Below are 17946 nucleotides of genomic sequence, written 5' to 3'. Positions count from 1 at the left end.
GTCATGTTACCAGCTGCCCACATTCCAACAGGGCAATGCTCAGATGTGCTAAAATGACCACTTTCAGTAATCCTGCTTATGGTGCACATATATTGTAACAAAGTACTCAGAAGATTAAAAAAAAAGTCATATTTACTACAGTTATAGTACAAACAGATTTAACGGTGTCTAACGAACAGCATAAAGAGCCTCTTGTGGCGCAGAGTGGTAAGGCAGCAGACATGCAGTCTGAAAGCTCTGCCCATGAGGCTGGGAGCTCAATCCCAGCAGCCGGCTCAAGGTTGACTCAGCCTTCAATCCTTCCGAGGTCGGTAAAATGAGTACCCAGCTTGCTGGGGGGTAAACGGTAATGACTGGGGAAGGCACTGGCAAACCACCCCGTATTGAGTCTGCCATGAAAACGCTAGAGGGCGTCACCCCAAGGGTCAGACATGACCCGGCGCTTGCACAGGGGATACCTTTACCTTTTAAAGAACAGCATAGGCACATACAAAAAGGTAAGCATTTGTCCAAGGGAATTTGGATATTTTATATTTGAATTATTGCTCCCGTATTATATCATAATCCACTTCTAAAATTCTTTTCAAAGGCAGCCTCCAAATTTGGTCTGGAGGGTTACTGTTAGGGGGAACAAAACACATGTATTTATGGCATATTCCTGCAATCTTTTGGATTTTGGCTCGTACCAGTTGGAAGGTTCCTCCTGGGTCATCTAGTCCGGGGGTCATCAACCCCCGGTCCGTGGCCCGGTACCAGGCTGCCGACAGCCGCACCTGCCTCCCCCCCCATAGCGAGCAGCTCAGGGAAGAGGCAGGCGCGGCTGCTGGCATGCCGGCGACGCAAATGCACAATTGCCGCGCATGCGTGTTTGCGCCCCCTGGTGGAGAAAACGCGCACGTGCGGCAACTGTGTGCGCGCGTTTGCACACAGCTGCTGCGCGGCGCCCGGGCTGTCGGCTCTCCCCTCATCCCAGAGGCGGTCCCTGACCACAGAAAGGTTGGGGACCGCTAATCTAGTCCAACCCCCCACACAATGCAACCCCCCACACAATGCAAGACACTCACAACCCTATTGCTCATCCACTGTAACCTGCCACCCCTTTGTCTTCACAGAATCAGCCTCTCTGTCAGATGGACATCTAGACTGTTTAAAATTTCCAAAGATGGAGAACCCACTATCTCCCAAGGAAGCCTGTTCCAGTGAGAAACCGCTCTGACTGTCGGGAACTTCTGGATGTTTAGACGGAAATTCTTTTGAATCAATTTCATCCCATTGGTGCTCCAGGCTAAACAGATCTTTCCTCATAAGTCTTGGTCTGCAAACCCTTCACCATCTTTGTTGCCCTCCTCTGGACAGGCTCCAGTTTGTCTACAAGATTTGTGAATATGTTTTCCTTAATTTCCTAATTAAGGATCAAGCTACATTTTGCAAGGGATCTTAGACACTATAAGAAATTAATACAAACCACTTAAAATTCGATAAAATGTCTGTAATTTATTATATACATGACTTGCTTCAGACTGCACTCTGAGTGTGCAAAACTATTTATTTTGACTACACCAGAAAACAGTTATGCTGAACAGTTTTTACCTGATTTATCACATTGTGCTAAACACAATGAGTTTCACAAATACGAAAACACGTTCTCTAAAATCATTCGTAGTAATATGCTAACACTTGATTGTATCACTCTCACTCAACAAAATAAATAGATATCCAACATAGTCATCACAATTTATTCACTTATCTGTTCAAAAATGTATTTTCTTTCCAGTGTAATTTGGTCTTTTGCTAGATATGTAGAAATGAACTTTAGCTACAGGGCTAATTAATGTTACAGAAAGCAAACCAGTTAAGCTGGTTTATGTAAAAAAAAAAAAGGTTTTAAATACATAATTTAAAGAATTTTTGAAGAACATAAAAGTTATTTAATAGGCCTTTCCACAATACAACTGCCCTGGCCTTTAAGTACAGCTGTAACAAAAGATAGATGGTAATTTTTAGATGAAGTCTAAATGAAGTACAAAGTGCCCATAAGTTTTATTTAGTAGTATCAATCAATATCAACTACAATAGCTGTGCAAAGCAAGGCATGGAAAGGCTCTATAAAGTATATTATGTCAAATCATCAAGTTTAAACATAGCAACTTTGATACCAGAATTAACCCTTTATTTCATTCCTACATTCAAGGAAATGTTTAAATGTGATTTGTAAAACAAGGCACATCTTTCAACCCCTGAACAAGATCTGCTATTTAAACTGGAGATTTGCTAATATAATCTGTGAAATCAATGCAATGCCTAACAGGAAAAAGAAAGAATATATACTAACTTTTGTTTGAATGTTTTGTGTACTTTAGGAAAACCTTGAGTATTCCGATTCATCTGGTTGCCAAAGATTTTTATATTCATTGAAGAAATATAAAAGGAGGGGAGAAGGCACAAAGAATGTAAACAGACACATTACTAAAGGGTAAACAGCATAACATCTGAAGAGAGAATACAATTATGAGAGACTACTTTGGAGTACATTGAGTAGGCTAGCTTTCATGAAAATTGTATGAAATGTAAAATGTAATGGGTTACATGAAGGTTAACGATATTTCCAATTATCTTTTACCAGATAAGTAACACTGAAGTATTGAGATTTAGAGTTTTAATATCACAAGCAGTGGTCAAATTAATGCATGTGAGGCATAAAGCCTCGTGAGAAATCTAGGCAGTCCAGTATTCTGTTATTAAAAATTCTTTATCAGGCTCAAGGCATGCTGAAATGTTTATCTGAACTGATGGTTTAGCTGGTCTCACATTAAGAGAATTATAAAATGAACAGCAACTTCATCATGTTTCTAACAGTCATTGCCTGGACTGTACAAACATAGAAACAAATGCATCTATTAGACTCAGTGAGAGTTCCAAGACAAAGCAGTTTTGTGTGGAACATAAAGTATAGAGTGTTCTGTAAAAAAATTAAACAAAGAAGTCTTGTTAAATAACAAGTTAACTGTAGCAAACCAATTACACCAACTGCCCAGAATTTCTATTTCAGGAAGGTACAGCAAAGGCAAATGGTTCTCCAGGTAACTAGAAAGGCTGAATGGTTTCTCCAATATTAAAAAAAGGAAATCCTTAAACTTCACTTCCTTTCATCTTGAAACTTGAATTAGGAGGTTAGATTCCTTCTTTTCATAGTAGGAACTATCAGGGACTGTTGCTGCAACAGCATATTACGGATACTTGGTGAGCAACAAGGAACTGAGACTTAGGATTCCGTACACACAGAAGGAGGAAAATTCTGACTAGCAGAGTGAAAATGCAGCCTCTCGCAAAATGCACACGTGTGATTGGATCCAGACTGAGTATCAATTTCCACAAATGTCCTCCTCCTTGCTGCAGCACGTCCCCCTCCCCCGCCTGTTGTTCCAAAGGTCCCCTATACTGTAGGATAAGTCCTTTAAAGATCAGTGGGAACAGAGAGGCAGGGAAACACCATTTTGCTTATAGGAAATTTTGTCTGGATCTAACACATTTTGGGCTTTACTTCTGATTGAATCAATGTGCAGTTTCAAGAGAAATCTTGACAAACTGAAAAGATAGATTTTCAGCAAATAAGACAATCCATGCTTTTATTAATGAAATTCAGAGTAATTGTTCAGCTCTCTAACCAGAACAGTGTGCTGGAAAAAATCTAGTAGCAGTGGTAATATGTACTAGCAGGATTCAGACTTATTAATGTGCCAAATCCAAGCTTAGATTGAAAAAGCTGGGCTTAAAATATATCTAAAATATTACTCAAACTTTTCATAGAAATTATATATAGGTACATTGCACATTCATGTTTTCCAAGATAAATGTTTATTTTTTATTTTCATCTTATTTTTTGGCATAAAATTTCAGCTTGAAGAGACAAACTAATCTTTTGGTTCTGTTTACTATTTTAAGAATTATAAGAATTGCCAATTCTATCTTTCGGTACGGCAGCACAGGACAGCTTCAGGCACTGTGCTCAGTACCAGCCTCCACAAGACTTCCATCTAACACATGGGTAACCTGCCCAACAGGGAGACAGGGCTTTAAGCTCCGCCACCCAGCATTATATTCACAAGGCCAGATAAAAAGGCCCTTAACTACTACCAAAAACTGAGCTTAGCAACAGGGTGGGAGGGGGTTGATATCAGCAATGAAGGTGTTCCTGGTCAGGACTGCTACTTTGCCCCATATTGGATAGTGCTCCACCCCACCTACACAAGCAATTGCAGTGGAGAGAACAGGGCTTTGCATTAGTAAAACAAAACTCTTGATCTTTCATCATCATCAAGTTATGACTTCTTTATAAAAGCCAATTATCCTAACAGAAATGACAGTACATATGTCTATTGCTTTCAACATCAATAACAGCAGCTACATTTTAAGTCTGTGCTTTATCTGAACATTAAAGAGTGATTATTTTAAGATTTGTTTCTCAGAACACACTGTGTCTTTTAAAAGGGAACAATATCCATTATTCTTTATTCTTTTAAGGAAAGTGAAGAAGAAAGCAGACTGGCATACCGGTGTGTGAGGCCCACTTGCTGCAAGCCAGTGCATAGTCAGTCAACAGTCTGCCAGCATCCTCCCAAATACCTTAGGCAGTAGTAACATTCATCCGCTATCTACTCCATTTTATATGCTCCATTAGTGCATAATTTATTTGTTTAAAAAAACCTTGGCAAGTATTAAAAATAATCATCTGAGGGTAAAGAAAAAAAATCTTATTTCTGTTTCCTCTATATAGTTTATCGCATGGAAGAACAGAGGAAAAGAAATGGAAGTGTGACAGAAAACCCAAGTTATGGCAAATTAGTTAGCGTGTTCTCAACTTTTTGGCCTGCTTCTTGCGTTTCAATTCCTCCTCTTCGCGTCTCTGTTCTTCTAGATCTTCTAGCATTCCAAGTCTCAAGCTGCAAAAGGAAGTTCCAGACATCATTAAAAGCAAGAAAAAGCAGCATACGCACAACAATTCCTGCTAGAATGAACTCCTAGCTACCCTAAATCACCCCTCCAGACTTCTAATTCAAATTGCTAAAAAGCCAACTGAAATATCTTTGCTTCACATAGATAATCATGGCTTAAGTTTTGATAAACTTCTGAAGAGAGTAGCCAGGACCCAGGAAGCTATATACAGCTACGGAAAGGGTGTGTACTACCATGATGATTTTTTGACTACTCACCTCTTGGCTTCTTCCTTCTGCTGTTCTTTCCAGCTGCTTTCCATGTAACGTAAGGCATAGTCACTTTCATCTTTATACCTAGAAACAAAAGTTAAATGTAAAAATGTTCAAAGGTAAAAAATATAAAATCAGTTACCTTATGAGAATTGCATACATTTCAACAAAAACAGACCATTTCCACTATTATTATTATACTTTATACTCTGCCCATCCCTGCAAGTGAACTCAGGGTGACTTACAAAACTCATGTATAATTAAAAACATCTTAAAACACAGACAATTTAAATTTAAAATCTAACATATTGCCATTCTGTTGACACCATAGCTTCGCTGGTCATTCTGTTTAGTACTATGGCAGGAGAATCGCCTAAAGTGCAGGAGAGAGCCAGCATAACCAGAAGGGACACAAGATGGGAGAAGCAGAGGGAGGCCCATAGCTTTGTTTGTCCTGGCCTCAAACATAGGCTTGCCGGAAGAGTACTGTTTTAGTTCCATCAAGGCCTGGGTCTCAATTGGTAACTTATTCCATCAGGCAGGAGCCAAGGCCACAAAGCCCCTGGCTCTGGTTGAGGCCCCAGGAATCACCACACAGTTGGTATCTGCAGATCATAGAGTTCTCGGGGAGGCATACTGGGAGAGGCAGTCCTGTAATATTATTTCAGGATTAGACCAATCAAGGAGAATTTTTTTATACTTTTATGTTTTGTCTCACAGAACGAAGTACAATTAAGCAAAGGTCTATATTTCAGGTACCTATTCTAGTACAAGCAACACAAAACTCAAAGCGAATTGCTAAGTATGTTTTCAGAAAACATGGATGTAAATTATTAATTTAGCATATTTTATCCATGATCATAATGGGCTCAAATAACAGAAAACTCTTGGTCAAAACACAGCAATTGCCTGTACACCAGATTAATGACAGGCAAAATTCAAATGAAATCATGAAACGATAATACATAAAAGGCTGCCTTTCCTTTTCTAATATCTTGTTTAAATGTTTCTACAGTTAACACATACAAGTTAGATTGTCATAACTACATAATGGTATGAATATCACATTTGGAGTTAATTTTCTCACTTAGAGCGATCATATCCAAATATTTCTCTGATATGTTTAGAGATTTCTTCTTGGGGCTCTCCTTCATCATCAATAAAATCCTCCATTTCAGAATCATCTTCATCTTCATCTTCATATGGCCTTTTAGAAGTAATAGGTGGAAAGGACCTTTGAAAACCTGAAGAGAAAGATTTAGGAAGATTTGCTTAATTGCTAAGTCAATTTTTGTGATTTTACATGCAATGGCTGCAAAATACTGAAAGAACAAATGAGCTAGACACTGTAAGAGCCTTATTTTGAAGAGTGCTTATAAGACCATCAATACTATTAACCTTGCAGAGACATGCAAGCTTGATTTCAGGATCTCCAAAGCCCTGCCCATAATAAATAGGACAAACAAGGTCTGCTTTTCTCACCGAGATTCAAGGCAGATTGCACCATGCAAATATTACATGCGGCAGGACCCCCTGCCTTACTAACAGGCACACTGTCTTCTACAACCAATGGTATTCCTCAACAGTCTAGGCTTAAGTCAAAGCTATGGCATAGATTAGGTCTGACTAAGTCAGGTCAGACTCCATCTTAGAAATCATTGCTCTTTGCCTTAGGTTCAGAATGTCAGCCTCTGCCTGCTCCAGGTGCTCCCTGGCTCAACCTTGCTCTCCATCTTACCCCCTCTCCATTGTACTACTGATAGTGGACCGGCTCCATCCTGTTTGCCCAGGGGCTCCTAGGCAAACCCCTTTTGTCTTACATATTCACACTTGGCCCCTCTGCCAGGGGAAATCTCCTCCCCACATCCTGTCAGCTAGCCCCATCAAGACATGATGGCTCTCTTCCTCAGATCCATTAACACCTTTGTCTAAGGCAGGGGTAGTCAAACTGCGGCCCTCCAGATGTCCATGGACTACAATTCCCATAAGCCACTGCCAGCAAATGCTGGTCTAAGGCCATCAACAGCCATCTCCTGCATGGGACAGCAGTTGCCTTACACCAGGCTCAGTGGACATTTCCAACTAGCCTCCCACCTGGCTTGCATCACGTAGGCCAGCTCCCACAAACCCTATATAAACAATGGCTTTAGCAAGCCTCTGTGTGCATTTTGGATATGGGACTCATCTGAACACCCTGCACAGGTCCCCCGTGCAGTCTGCTTTCTCTTGCCTATCATCTCTACAGGAAAGGTAACTATACTGGACCTTATTTTCCCACCCTATTCTTCTCTATCTAACCGCTTGTTAGGTTGTTAGCTATTTTTATGCTTTTCTTTTATTACTTTCTTTTCAATAAAGCTTATATTTGGTTTTATTAACCAAATGGAATGACAGCATGTTGTCAATTAAAATGTGAATTATATTGTTGTTCAGTTTTGTTTTTATTGTGAAGCCTATGAATTTGTACACTGCCCCTAGATGACTTGGTCAAGAGGGGGCAGTATATAAAAATAAATAAAAGCTCAGGACTGGCTGGACCCAATGTTGCCACTTTGCTTCCAGGGGAGATTTCTGGTGGTGGAAGCCAACCTTATTAGCAAAAAAGAACCAAAGAATCCAAGCCCCTGCTAATTGCTGCAATGATTAAGAAAACCCCATTTTCCTAGGCTTGTGTTCCAAGAGAAACCCAGTTCCTCTTTGCCCAACGGGAGTGATTCTTTCAAAGAAGGGGATTTAATCTGCTCCTACAAATTATTAATCAGGCAAAATATTCTCATATATAAGGAACTGTCTTTGCTGAAGCCCTCATAATATGCAAATTTATGGGAACTACAACTTATGCAAGTTCGCCTACACCAGCACTCATGACTTATCAAAATCTTACCTAAGCAGATTACCACGACATGCCATCCATGTATGTATGCAAAGTAGCTCATGTACAACTTCTATTTTGATTTCTATTTTCTTTACAGAGTTTGTTAGTAAGGCTGAAAACTTGCACACTTTCTTAAAGTGAGTCCCAATGAACTCAGATGAGTCCCACATGAAATTAGAATGCCCAACTTTTTGAGGAAGAGAAGAAATAAATACTTCGACAGAGCATGAGAGACTAACCCTTCAAACAACAACAAGACTTATCTATCAACTTACTTATAACCTTTATCAACCTACTTATAACCTACTTATAACAAGTTATTGTTATATTGATATTGTTCTATGTAAATGTTCTAAAATATTTTATGTAAACTGCCCAGAGCCGTAGGGAAGGGTGGTATAAAAATCTAAATAAATAAATAACACAAGCTTCAAAGATACCTTGTGGAGGAATCCCAGGTCTCTGCTGTTGTCTTATCCCATTCATCTGGCCACTAGACAGTCTGGGGACCAGATTTTTAGATGAGATGGTTTCTGATACCACAGTGCACTTTGGTTTTACATTTCCAACTGAAGAGCTGCTTGGCCGGCCTGGTCCAGGCCCTGAGCTGCTTGCTCTTCCCAGTCCACTGTTCAGCACGCTACCTGGCCGCCCAGATGCAGCGTTTTGACCACCATTAGGACGCATTGGTCCTGAACTGTTTCCTGGTCTGCTGGGTACCATGCCTATGCTACTGCCCGGCCGCCCAGACCCCACACTTGAGCTGCTGCTTCGTTGAACAGATCCTGAGATGCTTCCTGATCGTCCAGGTCCTATGCTTGAGCTAGTGCTCTGCAATCCACGTCCTGTATTCAAACTGCTGCCTGGCCTCCCTGGTCCTGTACTCAAGCTGCTTTTCGTTCGTGGAAGAGATTTTCCTGTGCCAGAACTGCTGCTTGCCTTATTGGAGTTGGAATGTTTAATACTTTCGTGATGGGCAGCAGACACACTAGTTGATTTCACTTGACCAATAATTTTCTTAAGACTAGGTTCTTTAACTAATGACTGTTTCTGAGCCTCATTAGCGGCCATTTTCTTGACTGGGGTATGAGAACTCAATCCAATTTTTTGTCCTCCAGTGATTGGAGCTTTACTATGACTAGTGCTAGATGAATTTTTTAAAGGCCCTTGGAGTACAGGCTTTGCTTTCTCAGGGTTTTTCAGCTTGGAGGATAACGCTGATCCTTTGGATTTCTTATCATGACAACTTTGGGAGGCAAGACTTCCTTTTGAGAAGGAATGCTTATCTGTGGAATGCTTGCCGTGTTTAGCATTTAACAGCTCCTTCTGTGAAAGGTCTTTTTTGGAAGTGGAATAAGTAGGTGCCACTACAAGTTTCATTTCTTTCCCCCCTTTCTTCTCCTTTAGTACAATCCCTTTTCTGTTTTTCCGTTCCAAGTACTCTCGTTCTCTCAGTTCTTCTGCTGTCATGAGTCTTTCCTCTGTCTTTTTTACTACTTTTATTTCCACTGGTTCATATTGTTTTTTTTCAGCCAGCTTTAGAAGATCTGTAAAATTCAGGAGTGGGGGTGTACTCTTGGGAGGTGCCTTTGGTTTCACTGGTGTTTTGGATGACTTTTCTTCATAATCTTCAGATTCAGGCTCAGATTCCGTCTGGCTAAGTTCAAATTGCTCCATTTCATCACCTGTCACACATGCTGCTGATGGACTCCTATCAGATTGGCTTTCACCAGTCAGCCTTCTTTTAGGTTTTTCGTCAATAGGAATGCCGTTATAGCCACGGAAGTTGTCCTTTGTTCGAGAAGCCATAGCTCTTGCTTTTCTGTCATGTTTCAATTCCACACGCTTAGCTAAAAGTTCTTCTTTTCTTTTCTTTTCCTTTAGATCTATAAAAAAATTATTTATAAAAACTGCACAAGAAATCTTTGATAGTTTAAAGCAAACAAACTGTGAATAGTATAACACCATACCCATCCTTGATATTCTGATGGTACATTTTCTTAGTCATCAAAAAACTCCATTCTCCAACTAAGCAGCAAATAAAACTCTAATCTCAGAGAAAAACAGGTTAAAATACCCTTTAAAAATCAAACATGGAAGATTACACCAACATATTAGTTAGGCTATTCTAAAAATGAGGGCTTGGAGAAATATACAACTAGTCTGATGTGTCCATGGAGACTTGGGGGGTTTGCTTATTGAATAGCAGGTCACATGGCAATCAACTTTTGAAACTGAGGGGACTTTCAAAATCAGTTTGTGATATGGCTCAGAGCTCTGCTATTCAGTGGGTAAAGTTTTTAAAAATCCCGATGGGCATGCCCAGTATAGACCAAATGTAGTTTTGTGCAGGATGGACAGAAAGAGTAGTTGGGGCTTTTAAAAACAAGAAAGTAGGTCAGATTTTAGTTTTTAACCGTTTGCATATTTAAATGTACAACACCCCCCCCAAAGGTATTTAAGCTTTTAGCAATTATACTATTGCTTTAATATATTGAAAGACAACGGAAACACACAAACAGCATTCTTTAATGAGTCGAAAAGTCATTCCAAATGATAACACTTTTCAAGGTGGAAAACAGCAAATACCTTTTTTCCTACGTTCCTCCTCTTGCCGCCTGAGGAATGCTTGCACTGCTGCTGAGTGGACACCTTTTACTTTTGGATCCTTCTTGGGAGGGCCTACTGCCAAGCTATATCTTTTCTGCAAGGGAAAGGAAATTCCCAGTAAATATGAAATCAATTTTTTCCCAATTTTATCCCGCTGCTCCCAGCCAACTGGCTTGTTTTACAACTAAAGACAGCTTTGTTAAAGCAACTGAATTTTGTGGCACTTATGTTCTATAATGTACCAGAAGAATTAAAATGGGTGGTGGAAGTCTACATACTCTTTGACTGCTATGAACCCATGTGTACATATTGAGGAGTAATTTGGGGAAGCATACTAGGAAGCTTACCAAGAGAGCAAGTTATTAAACAACAACAACGTCAAAAGATGGGTTCAAATATGCCATTACACATGCTTGGGTTACGTTGAAAGTGACTAATTTCCTCTCCTAAAACTGCTGGGCCCTGTCAGACTATGGAAGAGCACATTATCTTAAGACAACATTCAGAAACACGAGTTACTTCCCCCCCCCCAACAAGAAAGGAGAAGAACAAATAGAATCATATGGTTTTAGATACTTAGATACAAAATGACGCCCCCCCCAGCCAAGCTGCTGGCCCTGCAGCGACCTCTGTAAAGGGTCATTCGACCCCCAAAGGGGTCCGACCCCCCAGGTTGAGAACTACTGATCTAGAGCATTACAGGCATCCATATGGTTTGTTCACAAAAATGATACCTCCCCCCATCTCACACAAAGTTCATACAGTTGCTGCTAGCATGCAAACAACAACTACGGTAACAATTGACAATTATTGCTTATATAAATTTATTATGTTAGTAATAATCTTGGTAATGTTTAAAGTCTAAACATTTAAAATACTTAGCAAATGTTAAATAAATGTTGATGAATCTTTCTACTAGCTTGTCACTTGGTAACGGCATATGATCTACATATTTGTCATTTGTCATGGCACCTGCATCTAAATGTTTCAGACTGCAATCTCTGTGTAACCTACTTACTTCTTTTAAACTCTGCCTTACTCCCCAATAGGGACCCCCCATGTGGCTTGTATTGTTCTCTCCTCTGTCTAATCCACACAACAACTCTGTGAGGCAGGTTAGGCTAAAAGTGCGGGTGGGTGGGTGGGGGCAAGATCACTCAGCAAGCTTTCATGGTTGAGTGGGGATTGGAACCTGGGTCTCCCAGACCCTAGTCTGACACTCAACCACTACACTACACGGAAGTCCCAGGAACACAGTGGGAATTAATGCCAAGTAAATCTGAAGAGGACCAAAGTACACACCTTTTTGCACAGGCTGAATATCGCAGGTAAGTTCAAACAGTAATATTCTTTATTTAAAACATGGGTGCCAACTATAGGTTATTCTATTTTATAATACAGCATTCCATATCAAATGCTTATGCAGGGACAGCTTTCCTTATACAACTACAGCTAAAAAAATGACAATTAAATCTTTAACTGACAAGTGCACTTCAAATAAATTACAAGCTAGTTTATGCTATGAATCATTGTTTGCTTGCTAAGCTTTGCTTTGACCGAAATTCCTGTGCCATGAGATGAGGAATACCAGAACAAAGCCTATAAATTTAGCCTTAATAAAACATACAACTTGCATAAATCCTATTAAGCTACAGGCAGCTACACTAAACAAACATTTTATTCCCATATGATAAAGCAACAGCACCAATCAGCCTTCAAAGAGTTATCCAAAAGTTTGCCCCTTAATGAAAAACACACAGGTCAAGCTATCTTAGTATGTATTTTACAGCTGTAAACAGTGATTATCTCTTTCTTAGCAGCGCCAGATGGCAATTCTATAGCTGAATGCTAAAAAAAATGTGCAAGCTAGCATTCTGTATCACAAAGTATGGGACCTTCAAGCAATAAACATGCTTTAAAAACACAGAAGTCTTTAAGACCACATTTTAAAAATGGATTACATACCACAACATTTAAAATGCTGGCAAAATCAGCCTTACAACTTTATTGATTTCAAGGTTGGCATTTATTCCTTTTCTTAGAAAGAGCAGATAAAAACCAAAAAAACCCTTCAAACTAAGAGTGCCGGTGTTCAGTTCTTCTATATTACTGAACTCTTAATATTGAAAAATATCACTCAGCCTTGATTGCACAATACTGAAAACGATCTACTGCATACAAAGAAGCTTTATTTTTTTAATTATAGGGCCTCTTAGTTAATATTTAGCATGTTGCTTAAACAAAACAATTTTCAGTGTTTTAAATGCCACGGTTCAGCTTAAAAACACATCTTTTATATTAGAATTACTCACTGACCCTGGTCAGTTTAAGTGAGAGAAGCCTGTGTGTACTTGTACAAGGATAAGATTTCAAATAATCAAAGCAGCCAAGCATACTGAGCCTTCTAGGAGGTCGGTATATATAAATATAATAAATAAACACTTGGATCAAACAGAAGCACCGGCAGTTATAGCTGAATGATCAGAGAAGGAAGGTCTCACAAGTTTACTAGTTGCTTCATTTTAGAAAACAGCTAATTATTTCTTAGCACAGTTTTCCTTAGGGAGATGAACTAATAGGTCTATAATTTTGGTGGGACATGATGCAATCTTTTAAAAAAACCTTCTCATCAGCCAGCTTCACATAAATTAAATTAGGAAGACCTCACATTTCCTTTTGGTTTGCAAAAATAATATTAAGGATTCATATGACATTCTCATATACTGCATAACATAGCACATCACACATTCATATTTATGTCATTAATACACTAAATAATCTTACAAAGGATAAAAGTGTGATCTAATATAGTAAAAATTCAATCACACTCAACTAAAAGCCAAGTCTACTATCAAAACTGCTGCTTATAAAACAAACCTCCATTAGCACTATTTGAATATATGCTAGAGCTCTCAGATATATTTTAGGATTTCTTCCTTAGCTTCCCTCTTGGGATTTATATCTATTCCAGTACTTGCTGAATTACAATCAGGTATCAACAAGCCTTTTATGAGAGTTTATTTTTTTTATCATTGCATATCTTTCTATATGCTGCAATATGCAGTTCAAAAATCCTTCTTGTCAACCAGAAAATTTAAAGAGAACACTCTTTTACTTATTTCTGAACAATGGCTCAAATATATAGTGAATCAAAATACTATTATTTAGGTTCAGAACTACAGAAACTGAAGACCATGCTTAAGAACCTGGATGTTTCTTGTTAGGTTCTGTGGACTTTTAAAGGAAAGCTTTTGAATCAGGTCAAGGTTATAGATTTTAGGATTGACAAGGCAAATATTGTTCCCTAGGCTTTCTCCCTGTCAAGGCAGGAAAGACATTGAAGAGAATGACTCCCACAGGCTAGAGACAGGAAGTTGAAAAATTGTTCATGTCTCCCTGATTGGATGATAGAAATCACCCTTGAAAATGTCTTCCATCTCAGAGGAAGAACCTTTTGGCATCTATGTTAAGATTGCCCATGCTGTTTCAACAATATTTGAATCTATTTTATTTATTTATTTATTATATTTATATCTAGTGTCAGCCTAAGGTTTTAAAAATAATACCTAGCAGGTCCTCTTTTTTGTCTTTACTGCAGTGGAAGAAATTTCCAGTGAATCTTTCTTCAAATGATCCATGAAAGTTTCAGACATTTTACAAGTATATCAACTGACTCTGCTAATGAAGTAAAGATAGAAAAAATGGCTTCATTGGATACTGAGAAATCCTGCATTGAGCAGGGGGTTGAACTAGATGGCCTGTATGGCCCCTTCCAACTCTATGATTCTATTCTATGAAATCTATGCTTCCCCAAAGAACTAGCTCAAGACAAAAGATTATTAGCTGAAGAGACTGAAAACCGGTATCTGAGTTAAGATGCTACCTAACACTAACAGTAGAGTAGTGCAACACATGTGGAGGGTTCCTAGAAGATCATAACAGAGTCCTATTCCCTATCTCCTGGGCAGTGACAGAATTTGTGGTGCCAGGCTTTTGTAGAACATGGAGTATTTATGAATACCTTCGATATTCCTTGTCCAACTCCACCCAAACCCCTTAAACAAGAACATACAGGCCACTGAACATACCTCCCTTTTCCATAAAAACCTTGCATCGTAACTTTAGGGAGACTGTGGCTCAGTGGTAGAGCACCTACTTATCTTGCAGAAGGCCCCATGTTCAATCCCCAGCACCTCCAGCTAAAGGACCAGGCACTAAGTGATATGAAGCTCTGCCTGAGACTTTGTAGAGCTGCTGCCAATCTGAGTAGATCATGATGAACATCTGAACAGTATAAGGCAGCTTCATGTGTGTGAACTGTTTATCAGAAAGGGCAAAATGGGAGCATACGGTTTAAGTCTGATTCTAGTGGATTGGACCACACCAAAGTTATTTTATTCATGCTACATTTGTCTCATGAACTCTTTGTTTTGTTATACATTGATGAAATCAAGGAACATTCTCATCAGAATTGAGAGGTGTTCATTTCATTGAAAGCTGTTAAATAATCCTGTATTTTAAAGAATACTAAATCTAAACATCAATAAAGCTGCAGAGATCTCAAGAAATTCTGTATGCAATGTCTCTTTAAGAAAAGGAAAACGTCAAAAATAACTATTTAATTAACTTGGTCCACTCTTGAAGATTATATATTATCCTATAAGTTTGTAAATCAAGCTTTGCAAAATCCAATGGGTTGTACAACTATAACACTGGCTTGTATCCTACCACCTTGCTATGAAAGGTATAAAGCCTCTGGAAGAAGGCTTCTCAGGCCTGAAAGTGGCTTCCAACTTTGCTGAGTGAAATGGTAGGATATAACCCACTGTTTTAGTAATTCGTTTTTTAAAATTCTGTATTGTTTAATACTATTAATGAATATGGTCTTCACTAAATCACTAAATAATATATAAACCCAAAAAGCTTATCCTTGACTTGCAACAGTGCAGATATGAAAAAGAGTGAAGCAGCAGTTTGGTAAGTGTGACAGAATGGGAAGAACATGGAAAGTAAAGGACAAACATGAAGAAATGCAGGCATATGTATTTGGGTTTCTTTACAGTTAATGATATGACTAGTGAATTAAGCCAACACCTTTATGAAAATATGATGATATGAAGAGGGTTCTGAAAAGGTTGGGGAAAGAGGTACACCAGCAGAAAGAGGTCCTGAGATCACTTGGTAAATTCCTGCCCTTTTACTACAGTCAGTAACACAATTATCTGTTTGTCACCATGATCCTGAAATGACTTTAGAAGACCCACTGTTTATAACAATGCACTATCATTTCATACACTTTCTTTAACACAGCTACCAAATGAAATAACAAATCCATATTTCTCTCTATTCAGCTCTCCTGTTTTTTTTTTACACCATTACAACCAGAAATACGTGAGTCAAGCTCAAATAGAGCAAACATTAAAAACTCCCACAACTTGATCAGAACCTGCCAGTGATTTTCACAATTAAGGGTGATGTGCAGGTTTGTGTGTGTGTATATATACACATGTCTTTGCTTCTTTATTCTACACTTTTCACACGTTTTGGTGAAAAAGCGATGCACCTTATCTCCCCTCTTAACAGATAAAAACACACAGCAATAAATTAAAATCTACAGTTAAACAGTTCTGCTGCACATATCTAGAATCTCACTTTAAAAGCCCTTAATTTCTCTAGCATAATCATTATAACCCTCAAATCAAAATCCATCCCTGGCTGGTGAACTAAGCAAGAAGAGCCTTGAACTTTCCCAATTTCAACTTCATATTCTGCTTTAGTACAATCTCAAGATAAGTTTCAGTTTAAAAACAAACCAAGAAACCTTCAAAAACCTTAGCTACATGCTAATGGAAGACCAAAATTGGACCAAAAAACAATAACCAGTTACTACAGTTAGTCAAAGTATTGGAGTCCTATTGATCTTTCACACTCACACACACACCCCGGCATGCCTCCTGTTATGTTTTCTTGGCCACTGTTACTTTCCTGTTTATATGACTGACTGACATCCAAACTAGGAACAGTTTAAAGTGTTTCAATCAGGATATTATTTTGTGGCTAACTTGAAATTGCAAGGGAAAAGGAAGGGGAAAACAGAAGGGGATTAAAAAAATATATACTATAAGTAACTTCAAAACGTTCTATTGGCTAAAGTACAACCAGGGCAAGTTCGCTCAGTCCTGTTTTGGGAAGGGTTTCAGTTATTCCCTGGAAGAGAAGGCAGGCATTTAAACACGTGCGGGAAAACTCTTGAGCCCGGGTGGTTCTAATTGGCTTCTCTGGCAAAGGAGACTGAAACGGAGAGGGAAAACGATTTAGCCTCTTCTTTACACTACGCTTAAAAGAAGAAAGAAAAGTATTTCGAAGCAGGCTCCGGACGAGCTATGACTAAATGAATGAGCAACAGATGAGACTGGCCACAGCCATCCTGACTCCGGGCAGCTGCATCCGGCGGAGAAAGCGGCGTGTTTGCGAGGGGGGGGGGTTCTCGAGGGAAGGCGGCGGCGGGGGGGGGCGGGCGGGGGGAGAGCGGCGGTCCCGTCGAGCCAGGCGGCGCCCTCCCCCCCCCCTCACCGGCAGAGAGCTGAGCCCCTGCTGCTCCGACGCCACCATCAGGATCTCACTGAACTCCATGCTGGGCTCCGCGGCCCTTTCCCCGCCAGGCCCGCGGGCGGGGGCGACGGTGGGATGCCTGCGCTCCCCTCAGAGCGACCGGGCGCCCGGCAGGCAGAAAAGTTCCTCGCTCCCTCCGCGCTCCCACTTCCGGCCTCTAAAGCGACTCTCCCCCGCCCTTTATATCACCTCGGAGGCCGGGCCGACTTTTTCTCTATCAGACGTCACTTCCGTCATTCATGCCTGTCGCGAGCACGCAAATAATCCCTGCTTCCGGAGCGTACGTGGCCATAAACGTCACGTGACGCGAACTTTTTAAATCGCCTCTCTACGAGGGGTGTGTGTGTGTGTTTCTATTCGGCCTTGAAAAGGTTGCGTCGGTTCAGCCGTCTGAGAGGCGGGCCTGAGCTTGGTTGGTTCAAATGGGTAGCCGTGTTGGTCTGAAGTAGCACAATAAAATCAGAGCCCAGTAGCACCTTTAAGACCAACAAAGATTTGTTGGTCTTAAAGGTGCTGCTAGACTCTGATTTTATTGAGCTTGTTTGGGTTTGTTTGCAGACGGGACGCAAATTTGCACTTTGAGACGGCTTCCTTATAGCTTTTTATTGGTTGGCTGGCTGTTGGGCGGTGCTTGCTCTAGTTCTG

At 39.9% G+C, this 17946-nt stretch overlaps 1 protein-coding gene across 1 annotated transcript; it reads right to left on the bottom strand.

Annotated features, from left to right (window-relative positions):
• Window positions 1–1474: 1474 nt before the first annotated feature.
• SPTY2D1 (SPT2 chromatin protein domain containing 1) lies at window positions 1475–17486 on the bottom strand. The gene is made up of 6 exons (XM_077321574.1): window positions 17263–17486; window positions 10669–10783; window positions 8520–9965; window positions 6292–6448; window positions 5211–5288; window positions 1475–4940 (listed from the first exon to the last, which is right to left on the bottom strand). The coding sequence occupies exons 1-6, from the start codon at window positions 17320–17322 to the stop codon at window positions 4844–4846; spliced, it is 1953 nt and encodes a 650-aa protein (XP_077177689.1). The 5' UTR covers window positions 17323–17486; the 3' UTR covers window positions 1475–4843.
• Between the last annotated feature and the right edge of the window lie 460 nt (window positions 17487–17946).

The sequence above is a fragment of the Paroedura picta genome, chromosome 2, assembly GCF_049243985.1.
Source record: "Paroedura picta isolate Pp20150507F chromosome 2, Ppicta_v3.0, whole genome shotgun sequence".
NCBI classification, from domain to species: domain Eukaryota; kingdom Metazoa; phylum Chordata; class Lepidosauria; order Squamata; family Gekkonidae; genus Paroedura; species Paroedura picta.
This window is presented reverse-complemented; position numbering and strand designations above follow the sequence as displayed.

Bases quoted from the DNA above. Each gene is read 5' to 3' on its own strand.
- SPTY2D1 (XM_077321574.1), bottom strand. From the start codon at position 17,322: ATGGAGTTCAGTGAGATCCTGATGGTGGCGTCGGAGCAGCAGGGGCTC. The intron at 5,289-6,291 runs GTGAGAAAATTA...TTTTGTTTCTAG, and splicing joins TTTGGATATGATCGCTCTAA to GTATAAAGATGAAAGTGACT. The intron at 4,941-5,210 runs GTGAGTAGTCAA...TTCCTTTTGCAG, and splicing joins CAGAAGGAAGAAGCCAAGAG to CTTGAGACTTGGAATGCTAG.